We start from the raw sequence: 21,931 nt of genomic DNA on the forward strand, positions 1-21,931 counted from the left end.
GAACCAAAGTCTCGCAAAGATCTGACAGAAGAGCTTCCCAGGAAGAACAAAACAAGAGCACTGGCTCAACACAGGAGTGATTCCACATTCAGACATTCAAACCGGTTGGGCAAGCCACAATGCCTGCATTAAAGAGTTCATATTTTAATCAAACAGTTTGGGCAAAAGATACTGGTGGTTTCAAATGGGGTCGAAGCAGTGGAAATGAAGAGAGGGGTTAACTTCATTATCCATTTTAGTGAGCAGTAGATACAATCTGATAATATGTTCAATATGTGAAACAAAGCCAATAGTGGAATTAAAAATAACTCCCAACTCTGAGGCTTAAACAACTGAGTAAATGATGTTCCTATTTATTAGGATGGGAAAATCAAGCAAGGAACAGTTTATTAGGCAGGTAGTGGAAGAAGAAAATAACTTTTACAAATAGCTGTATATTTAGGATTTCAAGTAAATAGCTAGTGAAACTGATTGAAATAGAGTAAGTTTGGAAGTTGTTTGCACAGAAAAGGTGTTTAAAGCATTGGGCCAAGGAGTTAATAGGAAGAAGGAGGGTGATAACAGTTATTCCAAATACCTCCAAGAGGAAAAGGTAAAGAATTAAAGGTGGAGGTTAATGTGATTTCAGTGTTGACTGATACTGCGACTTATTGGTGTTGTCTGATAAGAGAAAGAATATTTAAACACTCTAAAACTAGAGCTATACAGTAATAAACTGGACTACTTGCAGACAATAAGGGCTTTCTACTAGAGGAGGCATTTCAAGAAGTAAAGGCTATATGATCATCTACAGGATTTTTACTATAGCAATTCTTAAAAAGTATAGGCATTTCCTTTGTATGTTCTTAAAAGTACCATATAGAGGGATTTCTAAGACTACAGTTTATATTCACTTAGGCAACTTATTTTATTACGAAGTAGATTCCACAGCAAAAATCATTGGCATATAAAATGTATATCTTCTACTAGCCATTATTACCTGTTTTTGTCAGCAAAAGGTTATCCAGGTGCCTGTCTCCTACTCCAAGAATATATGTAATCACGCAATATCCAGCTGCAATAACAGTTCAAAAACAAAAAAGCAAAAGAATTGTGAAAAACACAGGCAAACCAGGTTACACATACAACTGAATACAAAAGCAGTTTGAGCTAATTTAATTTTAAACTGATTACTACTCTTTTCAATTTCTTACCTAAATTTTCAAAGAAAATGTGTAATCTTTGATTCTATGAAGCAGTTATCACTTTAAACTCAAATTATTATTTGCATCAGAAAAAATATCGTGCAAAATTCTGTCAAATTGTTAAAAAGTCATTTTAACCAAAGTTAAGTGAGATTGTAGAAACCTTAATTATAACACGTGTCTATCATTTCTCACTTCAAACTGGGTATATGTTAAGAATGACAGTGAATAAAGGGTCGCAGAAACATACATAATGAAGTCAATCATACCACAACCATCTTATCTACACAATGACAAAAGTAAATGTAAAATTAAAACAAATTTTAGAGAAATAATCTTGAAGTGGCAGCAGAAAGAACAATGAATGAATTCACTTGAGTTGTAAAAACATGTATAAAGTTCATAGCATAATCCTCTAAATTAAGAAAAATTACATAAGCAGGACCAGTCATTGTCTCATTTTTTTCTTTCTCATAAAATCTGGAAACCTGGCACATGTTGAAAAATGCTCAAAAAATTTAAGCAAATAACATCTGTTTGAAGCTGAATTTTTTCTGCTCTGTTTCTCTCATTAATAACCTAACAATAAATAAAATTTGCAAATACACATGACTATGCCAGTATTTACAAACATACATTTATTTCAGTCACTATGGAAAATAAAAATCAGACCACTTGTTAATAACGGCACTAATCCTGTCTAAATTCAATTAATATTATTAATGTTCATTTAATACATGTTCTGAAGGCCATACCGGAAGTCCAAAAATGACTTAAGTAATGACATTACCGTTAGATCAATCTTCAATTATTAGGTTGGTACAAAAGTAATGGCAGTTTTGGACCCTTAATTTTAAATCATTATACCTAGGCTCAAACACATCTTTATTTATCAAAATACAACTGCTACAATCAACATGTTTTTAGCAAAGAGAACTAAGTTGGTTTATTCCTGGAGTACAAAGATCTGTGCTTTGGGATTTGATGAACTCTTGAAAGCATTTTCTGCATGCTGCTGATTGCAGAAGCGTTTCCCTTGCAAAGAGTTGTCAAGATGCTTGAAGAAGTGGTAGTCAGTTGGAGAAAGGTCAGATGAATATGGCGGATGAGGCAAAACTTCATAGCCCAATTTGTTCAAATTTTGAAGTGTCGGGTTCTGAGATGTGCAGTCGGGCATTTTCATGAGAACTAGGTCCATGCTGTTGACCAATGCTGGTTGCAGGCATTCCAGTTTCTGGTGTATCTCATCAGTTTGCTGAGCATTTTGTAATGGTTTCACCAGGATTCAGAAAACTGTAGTGGATCAGACGGGCAGCAGACTACCAAACAGTGACCTTGACCATTTGTAGTGGATCAGACGGGCAGCAGACTACCAAACAGTGACCATGACCATTTTTCGGTGCACCCTTTGGCTTTGGAAAGTGCTTTGGAACTTCTCGGTCCAACCACTGGGCTGGTTGTTGCTGGCTGTCGTTTAAAATCCACTTTTCAGCGCGTGTCACAATCCGATTGAGAAATGGTTCGTTGTTGTTGTGCAGAATAAGATGACACTTCCAAACAATGCTTTATTTGATTTGTGGTCAGCCCACTTAGCGAACTTTTACACCTTTCCAATTTGTGTCAAATGCCAAATGGCTGTAGAATGGTTGACGCTGAGTTCTTGGGCAACTTCTCATGTAGCTGTAAGAGGATCAGCTTTGATGAGAGCTCTCAGTTGGTCATTGTTAACTTCCAATGGCTAGCCACTATGCTCATCTTCAAGGCAGAACTTTGCTCATCTCCTTTGCAAAACTTCATGACCACTACATTGCACATTTGATAGCAATTCCTGAGCCACATGCATTGTTGATGTTGTGAGCTGTTTCCTCTGCTTTATGACTCATTTTGAACTTGAATAAAACAATCACTTGAATTTGCTTTGTGTCTAACATGATTTCTATAGTCTAAAATAGATATAAAATCCAAAGCAGTAAGTCATTAGCAAAAACACATGAAGTGAGAAATCCACATTAAAAGGATGTATAAAATAACCACATTTATTTAAGAATTATTCCAATATCAAATGGCAAACGTTAACAATGTAAAACCGCAATTACTTTTGCACCAACCTAATTATAAAGTTATAATTTATTGAAGGCTAGGCTTTTAAATAGACACATTACATTCATTATGACTAACCCTTTTAATGATGTAAATTAAGTATTATAAATATCCATTGAATGAAAAAACCTCTGGTTCCAGATATTAACAGGATTGTCCAAAGTCACCAGACTGGAGTTTAAACCTAAGTTAGACTCCATCGCTCACACCACTTTTGCACTGTACTTTGTGTAATTCCTCCTTCCCAGAGTGGCTATTTTTTAATTTTTTAAAATTTATTTTTAATTGCAGAATGATTGCTTTACAATATTTGTATAGGTCTCTGCCATACATCAACAAGAATCAGCCATAGTTGTGTGTATATATATATACATATCTCCCCTCCCTCTTGAACCTCCTTCCCCTCTCTCCCCCCATTCCACCTCTCTAGATTGTCACATGGCATCTGTCCGATCTTCTGAGTCATACAGCAAACCCCACTGGCTACGTAGTATACATATTACAGTAACGTGTATGTTTCTATGCTACTCTCTCTTCTTCCCACCCACTCCTTGCCCCCTGGGTCCACAGGTCTGTTCTCTGTGTCTGTGTCTCCACTGCTGCCCTGCAGATAGGTTCATCAGTATCATCTTTCTAGACTCCATACATATACATTAATATGATATTTTTCTGATTTACTTCACTCTGTATAGTAAGTCTCTAGGTTCATACACCTCATTAGAATTGACTCAAATGTGTTCCTTTTTATGGCTGAGTAATATTCTATTGCATATATGTACCACAGCTTCTTTATTCATTCATCGGTCTACAGACATGTAGGTTGCTTCAATGTCCTAGCTATTGTAAATAGTGCTGCAGTAAACACTGGGGTACAGGGTGTCTTTTCCAATTATGGTTTTCTCAGGGCATATGCCCAGTAGTGAGATTGCTAGATAATACGGTAGCTTTATTCCTAGGTTAGGAATCTCCATTCTGTTCTCCATAGTGGCTATGTCAATTTACACTCCCCCTAAACAGTACAAGGAGAAGACAATGGCAACCCACTCCAGTACTCTTGCCTGGAGAATCCCACAGATGGAGGAGTCTGGTAGGCTGTAGTCCATGGGGTCACAAAGAGTCAGACACGGCTGAGCAACTTCACTTTCACTTTTCACTTTCATGCATTGGAGAATGAAATGGCAACCCACTCCAGTGTTTTTGCCTGGAGAATCCTGGGGATGGCAGAGCCTGGTGGGCTGCTGTCTATGGGGTCGCACAGAGTCGGACACGGCTGAAGTGACTTAGCAGTAGCAGCAAACAGTACAAAGTGGCCACTTTGATGGGTGCAACACTCAGTAACATATTTAATTTCAAGTATATTTTTTAAGAGTAACTCACCATACCCTAATACTAGATATAAAAGTATATCTATTTCAAAAATATTCATATGTACCAAATGAATGAAAGATATTATCATTCCAAAAGCTTGTAATCATATTATTAGTCTAATAATTTTCACTTCTTCTGGTTGTTCAGTTGCTCACTCATGCTCAACTCTTTGTGAACCCATGGACTGCAGCACACCAGGCTTCCCTGTCCTTCGCCATCTCTCAGAGTTTGCTCAAACTCATGTCCATTGAGTCAGTGATGCCATCCAACTTTTGTCATCCCCTTCTCCTCCTGTCTTCAGTCTTTCCCAGCAACAGGGTGTTTTCTAATGAGGCAGCACTTCACATGAGGTGGCCAAAGTATTGGAGCTTCAGCTTCAGCATCAGTCCTTTCAACGAATATTCAGGGTTGATTTCCTTTAGGAATGACTGTTTGATCTCCTTGTAGTTCAAGGGACTCTGAAGAGTCTTCTCCAATACCACATTTCGAAAGCATCAATTCTATGGCACTCAGCCTTCTTTATGGTCCAACTCTCATATCCATACATGACTACTGGAAAAATCATAGCTTTGACTATATGGACCTTAGTCGGCAAAGTAATGTCTCTTGCTTTATAATATGGTCTCTAGGTTTGTCACAGCTTTTCTTCCACAGAACAAGGATCTTTTAAATTTCCTGGCTGCAGTCACCATCCACAATGATTCTGGAGCCCAAGAAAATAAAGTCTGTCACTGTTTCTACCATTTCCCTATCTATCTGCCATGAAATGATGGGACTGGATGCCATGATCTTAGTTTTCCAAATGTCGAGTTTTAAGCCAGCTTTTTCCACTTTCCTCTTTCACGTTCCTCAAGCTCTTAGTTCTTCCTTTTAATTTGCTTTCTGCCATAAGGGTGGTGTCATCTGCATGATATTTCTCTCAGCAATCTGAATTCCAGCTTGTGCTTCATCCAGCCTGGCATTTCACATGATGTAGTCTGCATAAATTAAATAAGCAGGTTGACAATATACAGCCTCCTTTCCCAATTTGGAACTAGTCCATTGTTCCATGTCTGGTTCTAAATAGTGCTTCTTGACCTGCACACAGATTTGTCAGGAGGCAGGTAAGGTAGTCTGGTATTCCAATCTCTTCACGAATTTTCCACAGTTTGTTGTGATCCACAGTCAAGGCTTTAGAATAGTCAATGAAGTAGTAGATGTTTTTCTGGAATTCTCTTGCTTTTTCTATGATCCAGTGGCTGTTGGCAAATTAATCTCTTGTTCCTCTGTCTTTTCTAAATCCAGTTTGTACATCTGGTATTTCTTAGTTCACATACTATTGAAGCCTAGCTTGAAGGATTTTGAGTATTACCTTGCTAGCATGTGAAATGAGTGCAACTGTGCAGTAGTGTGAACATTCTTTGGCATTGCCCTTCTTTGGGACAGCAATGAAAACTGACCTTTTCCAATTCTGTGCCCATAGCTGCATTTTAACAATCAGTTACAAATCAATTACAGTTGACTAAACAAATCAGTTATTCTCAAAATATAGTTTGTAGTGTGACAAGGACTACTGGTTTGTCAACAACACAATATCCTATCTATATTCTTCCTTAAAACAAAACTAAACCAAGATTTTTGGGGCAAGAATGTGACTACACTAAAGACATTTCCCAGGCTCACTTGAAGTTAGGCCTGTCCACTGAGATGTAGGCAAATAGAGTCTTAACGGTTAGCATTTTTAAAGCACGAACTAACCAGGAGATCTTGATTGACCCTAATATTCCTAAAGAGCTCAAACTCCAACCACATCGGCTTACACCTGGGCTTCTTACAAAGAAGAAATTAACTTTTACGTGTGTAAACCACTACAGTCAGGTCATGTTAACTTCTGCTGAAAGAAACTGTTAGTAGGCTACTGGGAGACTTGAGGGTCATTTACATAACGGATGAGGAAATACAGCTTGCTGGCCCAAACTGGTCTCCCTCTGTTTTTACATTTTATAAAGAAAACTTATTGGAACAGAGACATACCCATTTATTTCAATATATCTTGAGCACTACAATGGCCTGGGTGAACGGCTGCAAAAGAGACCACCAGGCCTAAAAAGCATAAATATATTTACTTATCTGAATGGTTTTAGGGAAAAATGGACCGATATTTGATCTAAGGCATTACTATTCAACATAGAATACACAGATTGGCAGTTTCACTACTATCTAGAAGCTTGTGAAAATGCAAACTTTTAAGCCCTACTTCATTCCTATTGCATCAGAATTTCCAGGGGGCAGTGGCCAGAGTGATTCTTATACATATCAAAGTCGTCTCTAGTGTTCTAATGTACTTGGGAATCCTGTGTGGAGATGCTGATCCAACATCAGCAGAGGAAAGACCTGAGAGTTTGTCTTACAAACAAGTGCCCTGGTGAAGCCAATGCTGCTGGATGATACTTGTGGTACTGCTACTGCTGCTAAGTCACTTCAGTCGTGTCCAACTCTGTGCGACCCCATAGACGGCAGCCCAACAGGCTCCCCCGTCCCTGGGATTCTCCAGGCAAGAACACTGGAGTGGGTTGCCATTTCCTTCTCCAATGATACCTGTGGTAGCCCTACTCTAAAACTGCTGCAAAATATGCAGTTTTACAAATGACTGAAAGCTCTCCACTTAAAAATTAGTGAGTTACTGAAGACATTACACCTGGTATTGGTAAAGAGAACTGAGAACATATTAGAACTTATTAGCACACTGTGTTCACTAATAAGGGATTCCCTTAGAAATCTGGCCTCTACTTGTCAAGGATACAAAATACAAAACTACTGATATATGCATATGAAGACAGCATCAAAAAGAACACTGTTACGTTATGATTGTGTCTGAGTTGTCATGTGATACTAGCTACTTTCTTATTAATTATTAATTAGAATTAGTTTACTTTTTATTACTACTTTGTTTCAAGTTGTTTAGCTATCTCTATGAAAATTATTCACATGTACAGCAATAATATTTTTGACCTAAAATTTTCATATAACTAAACATGTATGAATTATGCTTGTCTCTACTGATAAAGTCGGAGAAGGCAATGGCACCCCACTCCAGTACTCTTGCCTGGAAAATCCCATAGATGGAGGAGCCTGGTGGGCTGCAGTCCATGGGGTCGCTGAGGGTCGGACATGACTGAGTGACTTCACTTTCACTTTTCACTTTCATGCATTGGAGAAGGAAATGGCAACCCACTCCAGTGTTCTTGCCTGGAGAATCCCAGGGACAGGGCATCCTGGTGGGCTGCCATCTACGGGGTCGCACAGAGTCAGACACGACTGAAGTGACTCAGCAGCAGCAGCAGCTACTGATAAAGTAGGGCTTCCCTTGTAGATCAATTGGTAAAGAATCTGCCTGCAATGCAGGAGATCTGGGTCTGTGTCCTGGGTCAGGAAGACTCCTGGAGAAGGAAATGGCAACCCACTCCAGTGTTCTTGCCTGGAGAATCCCAAGGACAGAGGAGGCTGGTGGGCCACATTCCAATTGGGGTTGCAAGAGTCAGACACTACTTAGTGACTACTGATAAAGTAAGATGCTTTTATAAACTATTCTTTGTCATCAAATTTGCTTTTTCAGTAATTTTTCCTTGTTATTACTGGATTGTTTTCCAAGTAATAAAAAATGTATGAGAAAGAGCCTTTTATTCTGCCTCAGTGAGTTATGGTAATAAATATTTCTTGAAATGTCATTTCAGGAAATTTCTTTTAACATCAAGTCAGACAGCGTATGATCTCTCTCTCTTTCATACATATTAATGGTGAAAGTGAGTATTTGGGGGTGTTTCAGTAATTTAAATATCAAAACTTAAGAGAAAAGATTACATCCTGAAAAAGATATCTGATGCAAGATTAGGATAAGCCTCAGAAACTGAGGACATAAACACAGTACTCAGGATGATTTGAGATGGCACAGAGAAGAACAGAAGAGTTTTAGGAAAACTGAAAATATTCTTTAAGTATAATGGGAACACTATACCTGTTCCAGACAACTTTGTCAAAAGCGTGCTTTTCATTAGCATTTTGATTCCACGTGAAATAAACATCTTGAAACTGATTTTGTAAAACAACTTTGATTTAAAGTAAAATATAGAGAAATATAGACAAATAAACAATACCATTTCCCTTTCTTTAGTAAAGATATGAGTGTGAGAATAATCAGTGTTCCCACATTACTTTCATGATACAGACTTGACACCCTGCATAACCTGGAATAAAATGTCACCATAACTAATCGTATTCTTCTTCTTAATCTCTACCAAAAACCTAAAATATTACTTTTTAAAATGAAAGTTATACATGTATCCATATGATAACGCCCAACAATCAGATTCTAGTACAATGCTGCATTGACTCCTCTTTAAATAATGGCTTTCAACCCCTAACATTACCTGGAATGCTACCAAACTCACTGAAACAAAAAAAAAGTATTTTGTAATGTAGCAATATATATAGAAAGCAGAAGAATATTCAAAGTAAGATAAAGAGAAGGTCTGTTATCAAATCAGTTATCAGGATATGAATAAATGTGTAATGCTCTTATTAGAAAGAAGATCTAATTTGGAGTTAACTGTACAATTTAAATAGCTTTTTTTTTAACATTAGAAAAGTCATATTCTCATTAGCTCTTGGGGAAAAAAGGAAACATTATATAAAAGGCACAATACTATGACATTTAGCACATATAAAATATTGTTCCAATACTCTCATTAAGTGAGCAGGGTTTTCAAATTTTAGTCAATATTTATGGATTATATGTATATTTCAAGTAAAAAAAATTAACATTTCTTAGCTGGGCAAAAATTCACATATTTTCTAAAATATATATATTATATATTACACATACTAGGGCTTCCCTGATGGCTCAGACAGTAAAGAATCTGCCTGCACTTTGGGAGACCTGAGTTTGATCACTGGATTGGGAAGATCCCCTGGAGGAGGGCATAGCAACTCACTTCAGTATACTTGCCTGGAGAATCCCCATGGACAGAGGAGCCTGGAGAGCTACAGTCCATGGGGTTGCAAAGAGTCGGACACAACTGAGCAACTAAGCACACAGCATACACAATACTATATGTATAGGTATGCAAAAGATTTTCTGCTACACTTCATAAAGGCTTAAGAAAAAAAACAAAAAAAGACTGAGAAATTGGAAAACATAAACTAAATGAAAAGGGAGCACTAAATATGAAATAGAAAAAGTGAAACAAATTAATAAAAGTAAAAGATCATACAGTCCAATTGTTTTTAAACACAGCTGCTCATTAGAAACACACCTGGAGCTTTGGAGAACAGCAATATCTGAGCATCTGCATTTTTCAAAGACTTCCAAGACAATTCTGTTATGCACCTGGATTTTAAAAAGTGATTACAAGTTTTTTTATTAAATGGTAGTTTTAGAGATGTACAATTGCCTTTAGTATTTATCGTAAAGATGGTTTGGTGGTGCTAAATTCTTTGAACTTTTGCTTGTCTGGAAAGCTTTGGGTTTCTCCATCAAATCTAAACAATAGTCTTACTGGGTAGAATATGCTTGGTTATAGGTTCTTCCCTTTCATCACTTTAAATATATCATGCCATTCCCTTCTGGCTTGTTGAGTTTCTGTTGAGAAATCAGTTGGTAACCTTATGGGAGTTCCCCTGTATGTTACTGGTCGCTTTCCCTTGTTGCTTTTAATGTTTTGTCTTTAATTTTCATCATTTTGATTACTATGTGCCTGAGTGCGTTCCTCCTTGGGATTATTTGATCCATTAGTTTGACTTAGTATGAATAAAATGCTAGATTTCTAATTTATATTTACTCAAAACTGATATAGTTCCATGTATTCTGGCATCTAGTATTACTGCTAAAAATCTAGAAAATTTATTATCTTAGTTTTAAAAAATTTTTGAATGAGGCTTGAAACTTCTAATTCAATTTTGAGAATATAAAGAAATATGTTGTAAAAAAAAATAGGAAGCTAACAAGTGATACAATATTATTAACTAAAGTACAGATTTTGTTCAAATTTCACAAAATTTTATGCTAGTATTCATTATTTGTTTTCATATCTTATTCAAGATTCCACATTGTATTTAATTGTATTGAGCAGCTTTAGTCACCTGCGACAAATTCTGGTAAATTCTCTTCATTTTTATTCTAGTACAAATATTTTCTAGTTTTCCTTATTATAGCTTAGATACACCCATCATTAAAAAGTGGACATTTAATTTCCAAATACATGGGATTTTTTTTTAAATTTTTTTTATTTTTAAACTTTACATAATTGTATTAGTTTTGCCAAATATCAAAATGAATCGATCACAGGTATACATGTGCTCCCCATCCTGAACCCTCCTCCCTCCTCCTTCCCCATACCATCCCTCTGGGTCGTCCCAGTGCACTAGCCCCAAGCATCCAGTATCGTGCATTGAACCTGGACTGGCATCTTGTTTCATACATGATATTTTAAATATCTTTAACATGAACTTCTCATTTTGATACTAATTTCTCATTTAAATGTTTTCTTCTCTGCAATCATTCTCTGTGTTTTTTTTCAAGCTAACTTTATTAAGGCTTTCAGTGACTCAAAGATCTCTCTTGGTAAAGTCACACTGCACTTGAAAATATGTGGCTTATTTTCAAATACTTTTTGATACTGATTTCTAACATAATTCCACAGTGATAAACAAACAGCCTTTGTATGATTTCAATACCTTTAGACCAAGAAATTTTTGCACTTTGTCTTATGTCCCTGGATATGTTCCAGTGTCTCCTAGCTTACAGTCTATGGGAACTTGAAAAGAATTTGTATCCTACTGTTGTGTGAAAATTGTATGAATCCTACTTATGTTGAAGTGGTTCACAGTGCTTTTCAGGTCTACTATATCCTTCTATGTCTCTGTATATTCACTCTGTTAATTTCTGAGAATTTGATGCTGAAATTCCAACTAAAAATATTTATTTATTTACTTAAAAAATAATTATATAGTAGAACTATATATAACCTTGTTCTGTATTTTCCAAGTTGCCTGTAAATGTGTTACAATACTTTCATAATTTAAAGAAATAAAAATGAAAAGTTAACATTTCTTTATTAAATATATATGTATGATATAAAAAAGGTACAGTAACTACATGAAAGTTAAGTAAAAAGACAGAAGGTAATTGATTGATGGCATGCAAAATATCTCAAGTAATAAAGTAATGAAAACTAGGTGTGGCTAATTAAAGATTCTTTTACATGCTTTTCATTCAAAGTAGGAACTATCTCCTTTTCCCTTGAAGCCAGGCAGGTTGTGTTACTCTTCTGACCAACAGAATATGACAGATGTGACAAACTACCAGCTTCCCAATCCAGGCCTTCAGAAACCAAAAGTTTCTACTTCCTGTCTCTTAGAATTCCTTTCAAACCCAGCTCTGAAAAACACAAGTCACAGGGAAGCCTGTACAAGTGACTTGATTAACCAGCTTGGCTGAAAACAGTATAAGCTGCCAGCCATGTGAGTGATCTATAAAGCCTTTAGAAGATATATTAATTTTTTAGATCTTAGAAAACATAGAATGAATGGAGAAAAAAATGGATGGAAGAGAAAAGGGAAAAAATAAAGAAGTAAAGCAGGGAGGGAAGGAGAGGAGAGAGAAATACAGTGTAAGAAAAGGGGAATATTCTCTCCTAAATGCTTCAATCAATTAAAAAAAATTTTTCAAATCAAAATACACTGTATGTGATCATTTTTATGGTTGAACACATTTTCATGGGTAAACACAGTTACCTGTAAAATGCTATGTTTCTTAGTTTAAAATAAGAATTAAACGCATGAAGAATTTGAATATATATACACACATTTTATTTCAGTGTTTTAAAAGTTCCTAAGAATATTACATTTTCTGTATACTTCTCAGTCAAAAATATACCAAATGTAAGTTTAGAATAAATTATGCAGTACAAAATAATCTGGAATACAACCTCATAGGAGCATTGTGAAAAATAAAAAATAGTCATGTATAAGAGAGCAACTTATAAACCATTAAATGATGCAAAAGTATAAATATAGTTATCGTATGTCTAGAAAATCCTCTACTTGCTTCCCTCAGCTTTGATTGCTTAAGTATAAATATGGATGTAAACATAAATATTTATGTAAAACAGGAATAACATGATATATGCCACATACTATTCAGGACTCAACTCTAGTGTCAATTCCTTTATTAACCCTCCCTTAAACAATCTAGCCATTAAAAAAAAAAAAAAACCCTTATGAAAATAAAAAATATAAACTTCATGAGAATAGGCATAAGTGGTTGAAACATTTGAATTAATCTCTTCAGCTTGCCACTACTGACATTTCCAGTAAGTGACCATAAGTACTAATCTAAAATACCATGAGAGGTAGCTCTTAACACAGCACTGTAATCCTGGGTCTAGAGATTTATCAAAAACATGATTATTCCTGACAGACTTTTCCCAATCTACTTAATTGCTTGGACAAAGAAGTCTAGCAGGCTATAGTCCATGGGTTCACAGGAGTTGGACACAACTTAGTGACTAAACCACCACCACCACCACTTAATCGCTTACTGAAACTCAAAGAAAATCAAGGAAAAAATTACAGCTTCCAGGAAGAGATAACTTACAGTTACAAAATAGTTAAGTGATTACAAAGATACATCTATAAAAGACTAAGCAGAATTTACACCGCATTCCTGCCATTATGTCAAAACATTAATGACTTCTTTTATCACATTTTCTATCTTTTAATCTTCTTATAGGGCATTTAAAACTGCTGTGGCTTGAATAGTAGTGTCCCCTCAAAATGAACATGCCTCTAATGCCCAAGTAGGAGGTGGAACCTTTTGGAGGTATTTAGCCCTCAAGTATCGGAGATGGCAATGGCACCCCACTCCAGTACTCTTGCCTGGAAAATCCCATGGACGGAGGAGCCTGGTGGGCTGCAGTCCATGTGGTCACTAAGAGTCGGACACGACTGAGCGACTTCACTTTCCCTTTTCACTTTCATACATTGGAGAAGGAAATGGCAACCCACTCCAGTGTTCTTGCCTGGAGAATCCCAGGGACGGTGGAGCCTGATGGGCTGCCGTCTATGGGGTCGCAGAGTCGGACACGACTGAAGCGACTTAGCAGCAGCAGCAGCAACAGCCCTCAATATGGAATCAGCACCTTATAAAAGACCCCACAGAGCTGCCTTGCCATTCCCAGCAGGTGCAGATACAATAACAGGTCTTTAACCCAAAGAAGGTCCTCACCTGACCAAGCTGGCACCTTATCTCAGACTTCCAGCCTCCAGAACTATGAGAAATAAATTTCTATTGTTCAAAAGTCACCCAGTATCTGGTATTTTGTTATTGCAGCCAAAATGGACAAATCTAAGCCAAATCTTAACATGTTCTAAATGTATATGAATATGGCAACAAGATAGCTTCCTTTCTTTTATTCCCACGTATCAATGAAAAGCAGTACGTTGAGAAACTCACCACAGCTTTTAACGTAAGTGTCCATAACTTCAGCACTGATTCCATTTGGCCCATTCTCACTTGGTGCATATTTTCTAAAAAAGTTCTGAAAAGATGTTTACATGTTTACAAATTCAATCCTTTAAACAAGTCAGGCATTTCAAAATTGTAAATAATTACAAACAGGTGTCTGGTATAAAACTTTATAAAATGCAGAACTGGGGAAGCATATTCCTCAGGAATCAGTCATATTACTATGCTTATAGTCTGAGACTAAGAAATAAATAAATAAAAGTGTGCTACTTCTATATCACAGGGGAAAACATTAAATAAATGTACTGCTATATCTCATAGTTAATTTACCAGTTTGTTTCCCATTTCTCCTGAAAGTAAACATGAGGGGCTTTCTGTGAATCATACATTCTCCTAAAAGTGAACATGAATTTTTAAAATGACCTTTTAAGTATAGCCACTGAAATACTGCTACCATTAACAAGCTCAATAAAATTACATTCCAATATTCAAAATAGCATTCAAAATTACATTCCAATATTCAAAACAGCATTCAATACAATGCTAAGACTTTTCAAATTAAGAGGAAATTGACAGAAGATAAACATGAGATACAGTGTGAACCAAAGAACTGCAAGGGCACAATAAATACACTAGAGTGTCCAAACAGTCTGGAAATACTGGGGAAAACTGTATACTTTCTTTTCCCCAGATTATCAACTAGCCTATTCTTTTACATCTAGATGTTAAAGAAAAACAGACACAGTACACTATCTGAAAATACAACTAACACACTATTAAAAATAAATTTATCCTATGTTTTAAGTTTTTTGAACATTAAGTGAAAAAGAATATATATCTAGAAAATATAAAGAACGCCTATAAACCAATAGACAAAAAATAACACACTATTAAAAAATAAATTTATCCTATGTTTTAAGCTTTTTGAACATTCTGTAAGTGAAAAAGAATATATATCTAGAAAATATAAAGAACGCCTATAAACCAATAGACAAAAAATAACACACTATTAAAAAATAAATTTATCCTATGTTTTAAGCTTTTTGAACATTCTGTAAGTGAAAAAGAATGTATATCTAGAAAATATAAAGACTCCTATAAACCAATAGGCAAAAAAATCCAAGAGAAAAATGGGCAAAATATATGAACAAGCACTTCACAGAAGAAATAAATGGCCTATACACATATTTCACTCAATGTTTTTGGTGATCAGGGAAATGTAAACCAAATAATAATAAATACCAAAATTTAGAAGCTCGACAATACCAAGATTAGGTAAAGATGAGTAGCAAAGAAAAACAGCTGTTTTCAAAAATAATTATTTTGGTAAACAATTTTAAACTATCTACTAACGCTGAAGATGAGATAAGCTACAACTTGGCAAAATTATTTACACAGATCACACATGGAACTATGAATCAGGACACAAACTGTCACTGTCTTTATTTTACAAAATCATAATTCCACAGAACAACATAATAATTGACAACTTTATTAAACAATTACTTCAGTTAGAACCTGTGTTCAAGCTCTGTATACATTTCATGTCATCTTCAGAAGAATTCTACAGCTAAGTACTCTTATTACCCCAATTTTATAGATACAAAAACTGAGACTTAAAGGGTATGTTAGGAGGTTCCCTAGACCTCTGACAGATTTGATCTATTAGATGGGGTCACAGACTCAACTTACAGCTGTACCACTAGTAAGGTGTATTACAGCAGAAGTAAACGCAACAGGATAAACATGGAGAAGACACACAGGCAAAGCCTGTGAATTACATGTGAATCCTCCTTGTTCTCTTCTGAAGGGATACACTGAGCTTATTTCCTGGGGGCTGCTCATACAGGCACCCTCTATAGTCTATTTAGTCCAGCAACTATCAAAATTCTAGAAGGAAGGCCGGTTATTTCCTATAAATCATATTATTTGTACAAAGAGTCTAGGTATGTGAACCACCCTTATGAGTTCCTGCTGAAATCCAAACACGAGCTAAAGGCTAACCTGTCTGCAAGGTTACTCAAAACATAGATAGAAAGCCGCAGAACCAAACTTCAAACTCTGGAAGTTTGATGTTTTGTGTCTGAGGTTTTAAGTAACTGAGCACAATTGTACCTTGAACCAAACAATGGAATCAACCTCTTATTTGTTAAGAAATCAGAGTAAAGTCTTTCTGAAAGTGTAAACTCCACACTGAATTACTGGGACACTCTAAACTGAGAAATACAAAAACATACTATAGTAAATATCCTTTATCAAGCCCTTCACTATATGATTTTTCATCTCAGGCATATCAATTTTTTCAGTGTGAATTACATACATTTTTCATAGGAAAAAAATTACATTAAAAAGATAACAAAAGTAAACTATTCACATGCAGTATGAATTTTGCAATAAACACTAATTCACGATTTTAAAATATAAAAACAATTCCAAAGATATATATGGCTTAGTACAACTTGCCTTTTCTTATCTTAAAGGAGAATAATGATTTTGGAGGGGGAGGTTGGGGAAAAGGGTCTTAAAAAACATAATTATGTAAAACATGTATGACAAGAAGATCACTATAGCCTTGTTCTGAATAACAACAAAAACTGGAAATAATCAGAACGTTCATTGATGGCTACATAAATCAGTATTTCCATACTTTGCAATATAATGTAACCATAAACTTCAGAAAATTTAAATTCTGTTTCCCCATTAATTCCTGATTGCCTATTATATGCCAGGCAAAGTTTAAGGAACTGAACATCTATCTGTCTACGTTGGAAACATTTCCAACTGTTAACACTGTTTACTTCTCTGGAAAAAAAAAACAACTTGAGGGAAGAAAAGTGAGAAAAAGAGACTTTCATTTCTAACTCTATGTACTTTTTATAGAGACTGAAACTTTTCTAACAAGAAATATTCATGAAATTCATAAATCATTAAAATAGATACTGTACCTGAATGCTTCCTTCTGTATCAAGAACTTCAGCAACAGGAACTGACTGGATAAACTGCATGAAGCCTACACAGAAACAGATACATTGTATTAAGCACAGCTTTTGGTTAAGCCACTGGAAGGACTTGCTGAAGCTGAAGCCCACTACGGCCACCTGATGTGAAGAGCCCCCTCAGTTGGAAAAGACCCTGATGCTGGGAAACACTGAAGGCAGGAGGAGAAGGAGGCAGCAGAGGATGACATGGTTAGACAGCATCACTGACTCAATAGACATGAATCTGAGCAAACTCAGAGAGATAGTGGAGAACAGAGAAGCCTGCTGTGCAGCAGTCTATGGCATCGCAGAATCAGACATGACTGAATGACAAAACAACAATATTGGTTAAGCACTAAAGATTCTGTTAAGAATAGTCTTCATCTGCAAATGTATACAATACAAACTTATTAGCTTAAAGAGGTCTATGCTGCTGCTGCTGCTGCTGAGTCACGTCAGTCGTGTCCGACTCTGTGCGGCCCCATAGACAGCAGCCCACCAGGCTCCACCTTCCCTGGGATTCTCCAAGCAAGAACCATGGAGTGGGTTGCCATTTCCTTCTCCAATGCATGAAAGTGAAAAGTGAAAGTGAAGTCGCTCAGTCGTGTCCGACTCTTATTGTATTTAGCATATATTGGCATTTACATCATAGGAAATACACGGAAACATTTAAAAAATTAAGCTGAAAACCTGTATATTTCTCTAGGCCAATTTCTATTATTATACACAGGAACACAAAGTAATAAGGTTCAGTTGTCACTCAGTCGTGTCCAACTCTTTGCAACCCCATGGACTGCAGCACGCCAGGCTTTCCTGTCCCTCACCAACTCCCAGAGCTTGCTTAAACTCATGTCCACTGAGTTGGTGATGCCATCCAACCACCTTGTCCTATGTCCTCCCCTTCTCCTCCTGCCTTCAACCTTTCCCAGCATCAGGGTCTTTTCCAATGAGTCAGTGCTTCGCATCAGGTGGCCAAAGTATTGGAGTTTCAGCTTCAGCATCAGTCCTTCCAATGAATATTCAGGTCTGATTTCCTTTAGGATTGACTAGTTTGATATCCTTGCAGTCCAAGGGACTCTCAAGAGTCTTCTCCAACACCACAGTTCAAAAACATCAATTCTTTGGTGCCTAGCTTTCTTTATAGTCCAACTCTCATATATATACATGACTACTGGAAAAACCATAGCTTTGACTAGATGGACCTTTGTCGGCAAAGTAACGTCTCTGCTTTTTAATATGCTGTCTAGGTTGGTCATAGTTTTTCTTCCAAGAAGCAAGCATCTTTTAATTTCATGGCTGCAGTCACCATCTGCAGCGATTTTGGAGCCCCCCAAAATAAAGTCTCTCACTGTTTGCATTGTTTCCCCATCTATTTGCCATGAAGTGATGGGACTGGATCCCATGATCTTCGTTTGTTGGATGTAAACCAGATTTTTCATTCTCCTCTTTCACTTCAATCAAGAGGCTCTTTAGTTCCTCTTCACTTTCTGCCATAAGGGTGGTGTTATCTGCATATCTGAGGTTATTGATATTTCTCCCAGCAATCTTGATTCCAGCTTGTGCTTCATCCAGCCCAGTGTTCCCCATGATGTACTCTGCATGTAAGTTAAGTAAACAAGATGACAAAATACAGCCTTGATGCACTCCTTTCCCAATTTGGAACCAGCCCATTTTTTTGCGTCCGGTTCTAACTGCTGCTTCTTGACCTGTATACAGATTTCTCAAGAGGCAGGTAAGGTGGTCTCATTCCCATCTCTTTGAGAATTTTCCAGTTTGTTGTGATCCACACAGTCAAAGGCTCTGGCATAGTCAATAAAGCAGAAATAGGTATTTTTCTGGAACTCTCTTGCCTTTTCTACGATCCAACGGATTTTGGCAATTTGATCTCTGGTTCCTCTGCCTTTTCTAAATCCAGCTTGAACACTGGAAAGTTCTCAGTTCACGTACTGTTGAAGCCTCACTTGGAGAATTTTGAGCATTACTTCGCTAGCATGTGAGATGAGTACAATATTTTGTGGTAGTCTGAACATTCTTTGGCATTGCCTTTCTTTGGGATTGGAATGAAAACTGACCTTTTCCAGTCCTGACCACTGCTGAGTTTTCCAAATTTGTTGGCATACTGAGTGTAGCACTTTCACAGCATCATCTTTTAGGACTTGAAATAGCTCAACTGGAATTCCATCACCTCTAATAACTTTGTATTGATGCTTCCTAAGGCCCACTTGACTTCACATTCCAGGATATCTGGCTTTAGGTGAGTGATTATACCAACGTGGTTATCTGGGTCATTAAGATCTTTTTTTGTGTAGTTCTTCTGTGTATTATTGCCACCTCTTCTTAATATCTTCTGCTCCTGTTAGGTCCATACCATTTTTGTCCTTTATTGTGCCCATCTTTGAATGAAATGGTCCCTTGGTATCTCTAATTTTCCTGAAGAGATCTCTAGTCCTTCCCATTCTACTGTTTTCCTCTATTTCTTTGCACTGATTACTGAGGAAGACTTTCTCATCTCTCCTTGCTATTCTTTGAAACTCTGCATTCATATGGGTATATCTTTCCTTTTCCTTTCATTTCTCTTCTTTTCTCAGCTATTTGTAAGGCCTCCTCAGACAACTATTTTGCCTTTTTGCATTTGTTTTTCTTGGAGATGGTCTTGATCACTGCTTCTTGTATAATGTGAGAACCTGTGTCCAAAGTTCTTCAGGCACTCTATTTATCAGATCAGTAACAGGGTAAGGCTTCTTAAATTTGGCATAAAAATTTCTTTCTGCAGTTTTATAACATATGTCAATTAAAATTCTAAATGTAAAATCACTTGAACAAATCTGAAATTTTGGCATTTTAGAATATCAATCACCTAACCCTAAAATTATAGTATATTCATTGGCTTTCTTTGTGTAATACTCTATCTTCTGCCATTCCCTGGAAATGCTATGAAAGGGAAGTATAAATCCCTTATCTGAACTACCAAAAAGAAGGGGAGGAGGATAGTATACAGGAGAATAAGGAGAAAAAGTAAGCCTGTAAGTCCAGGGACAACAAAAGTAGGATAAAACTACAAATCTGTGGGGAAAAAAAAAAAAATCAAAGTTCAATGATGGAAGTATTTCAGAATCATAAACAACTATGATATGGTTTTGGTAAGCCTTACATTATAATTGGGCTGCTCTAGGCAATGGCACCCCACTCCAGTACTCTTGCCTGGAAAATCCCATGGATGGAGGAGCCTGGTGGGCTGCAGTCCATGGGGTCGCTAAGAGTCGGACACGACTGAGCGACTTCACTTTCACTTCTCACTTTCACGCATTAGAGAAGAAAATGGCAACCCACTCCAGTGTTCTTGCCTGGAGAATCCCAGGGACGGGGGAGCCTGGTTGGCTACCGTCTATGGGGTTGCACAGAGTCAGACACGACTGAAGCAACTTAGCAGCAGCAGCAGCAGTGGCTCAGTGTTAAAGAATCTGTCTGCCAATGCAAGAGACACAAATTCAATCCCTGCACCAGGAAGATCCTCTGTAGAAGAAAATGGCAACCCTCTCCAGTAGTCTTATCTGGGAAATCCCATGGACAGATGAGCCTGGCAGGCTACTGTCCGAAGGGTTGCAGAATTGGACATGACTAAGTGACTAAACAACGACACATAATTATTTGCATGCAAATTAGGAGACTGTGCATTACTTTAGAGTAAGAAGCATCTCATTTATTCCCATATGATAAATACTAAACAGTCTGCATCAATGCACTTAACATATATTCGTAGTTTTTCTAGTAGGTAGCAAGAATTTTGCAGGTAAGCAAAAATAGAGCTTTGACCTGCTTTCAAAGATCTCACAAGTTTGCAAGTTTTATTGGAATAAAAACTATGAATGAAAGGACACTATGAAAAGGAATACTAAAGGGAGACCTATATTACAATAGGGATCAGAGGACCTCTGACATCTGAACTGTGTTTTGAAGGATAATAAAGATGTATAAATAAAGCGGAAAGGGTATTAAAGATAACAATAATATAAGGCTAAGAAGAGCATGGTACATTTGCGAAAATGGAAGGTGGATGGCGTGGCTAAAGTCTAAGAAGCAAGGAGAGTGGAAAAAAAAGGTGTCACAGAGAGGCGTGGAGGTATGTTATACCACACAAGAACTAATAAACTAAGCTAAGACTTTTGTCTTGGTTCCAGGAGCAAATAAAAACTAAGTAAACCAATTTATGTAGGACAGTAATAGAACATATAAGAAATTAAACCGCCAGAAAGATTTGGGAATAACAAGGAGAAAGGCAGAAAGCCTAAAATAAAACAGGTACTTGTTTCTCCAAGGTACCTAATCTAAAGGTAAGAAGCTCTAAGAGTAACAAGATTATAAAATTTACAATACACATTAGGCAAGCATTCTGAGGGAATCTTCTGCCAAACTTCCAGAGGTTACTCAATCTCAGAAAGTTAGACATATATATTAAAAAAAAAAAAAATCAATGAATAAAAGCAACAGCATCTGATGAGTGGTTTGCATAAGCAGGGCACAATACAAAGCCTTTCTAGGTTTTAGTAACTCTCAATAATGATTATATGCAGAGTACATCACGCAAAATGCCAAGCTGGATGAATCACAAGCTGGAATCAAGATTGCCAGAAGAAATATCAACAGCCTCAGATATGCAGATGATACAACTGTAAAGGCAGACAGTGAGGAGGAACTAAAGAGCCTCTTGATTAGGGTTAAAGAGAGTGAAAAAAGTGGCTTAAAACTCAACACTCAAATAACTAAGATCATGGCATCCAGTCCTATCACATCATGGTAAA

The 21,931-nt window shown here is 36.7% G+C and overlaps 1 protein-coding gene across 3 annotated transcripts in view; it reads right to left on the reverse strand.

Moving 5' to 3' along the window:
• The window catches only part of PIK3C3 (phosphatidylinositol 3-kinase catalytic subunit type 3), a 165,356-nt gene that overhangs the window by 36,538 nt on the left and 106,887 nt on the right, over positions 1-21,931 (reverse strand). For all 3 annotated transcript variants that reach the window (XR_011563770.1, XM_070778690.1, XM_070778689.1), the window contains 3 exons: positions 17,100-17,164; positions 14,143-14,227; positions 980-1,054 (listed from right to left, as the gene is read on the reverse strand). Coding sequence is in view for 2 of the 3 variants with exons in the window: in XM_070778690.1 (XP_070634791.1) it covers positions 980-1,054; positions 14,143-14,227; positions 17,100-17,164 (225 nt within the window). In the remaining variant the exon portion in view is untranslated. The remainder of the gene's footprint in view (positions 1-979; positions 1,055-14,142; positions 14,228-17,099; positions 17,165-21,931) is intronic.

The sequence above is a fragment of the Bos indicus genome, chromosome 24 (genome assembly GCF_029378745.1).
Source record: "Bos indicus isolate NIAB-ARS_2022 breed Sahiwal x Tharparkar chromosome 24, NIAB-ARS_B.indTharparkar_mat_pri_1.0, whole genome shotgun sequence".
Classification (NCBI taxonomy): domain Eukaryota; kingdom Metazoa; phylum Chordata; class Mammalia; order Artiodactyla; family Bovidae; genus Bos; species Bos indicus.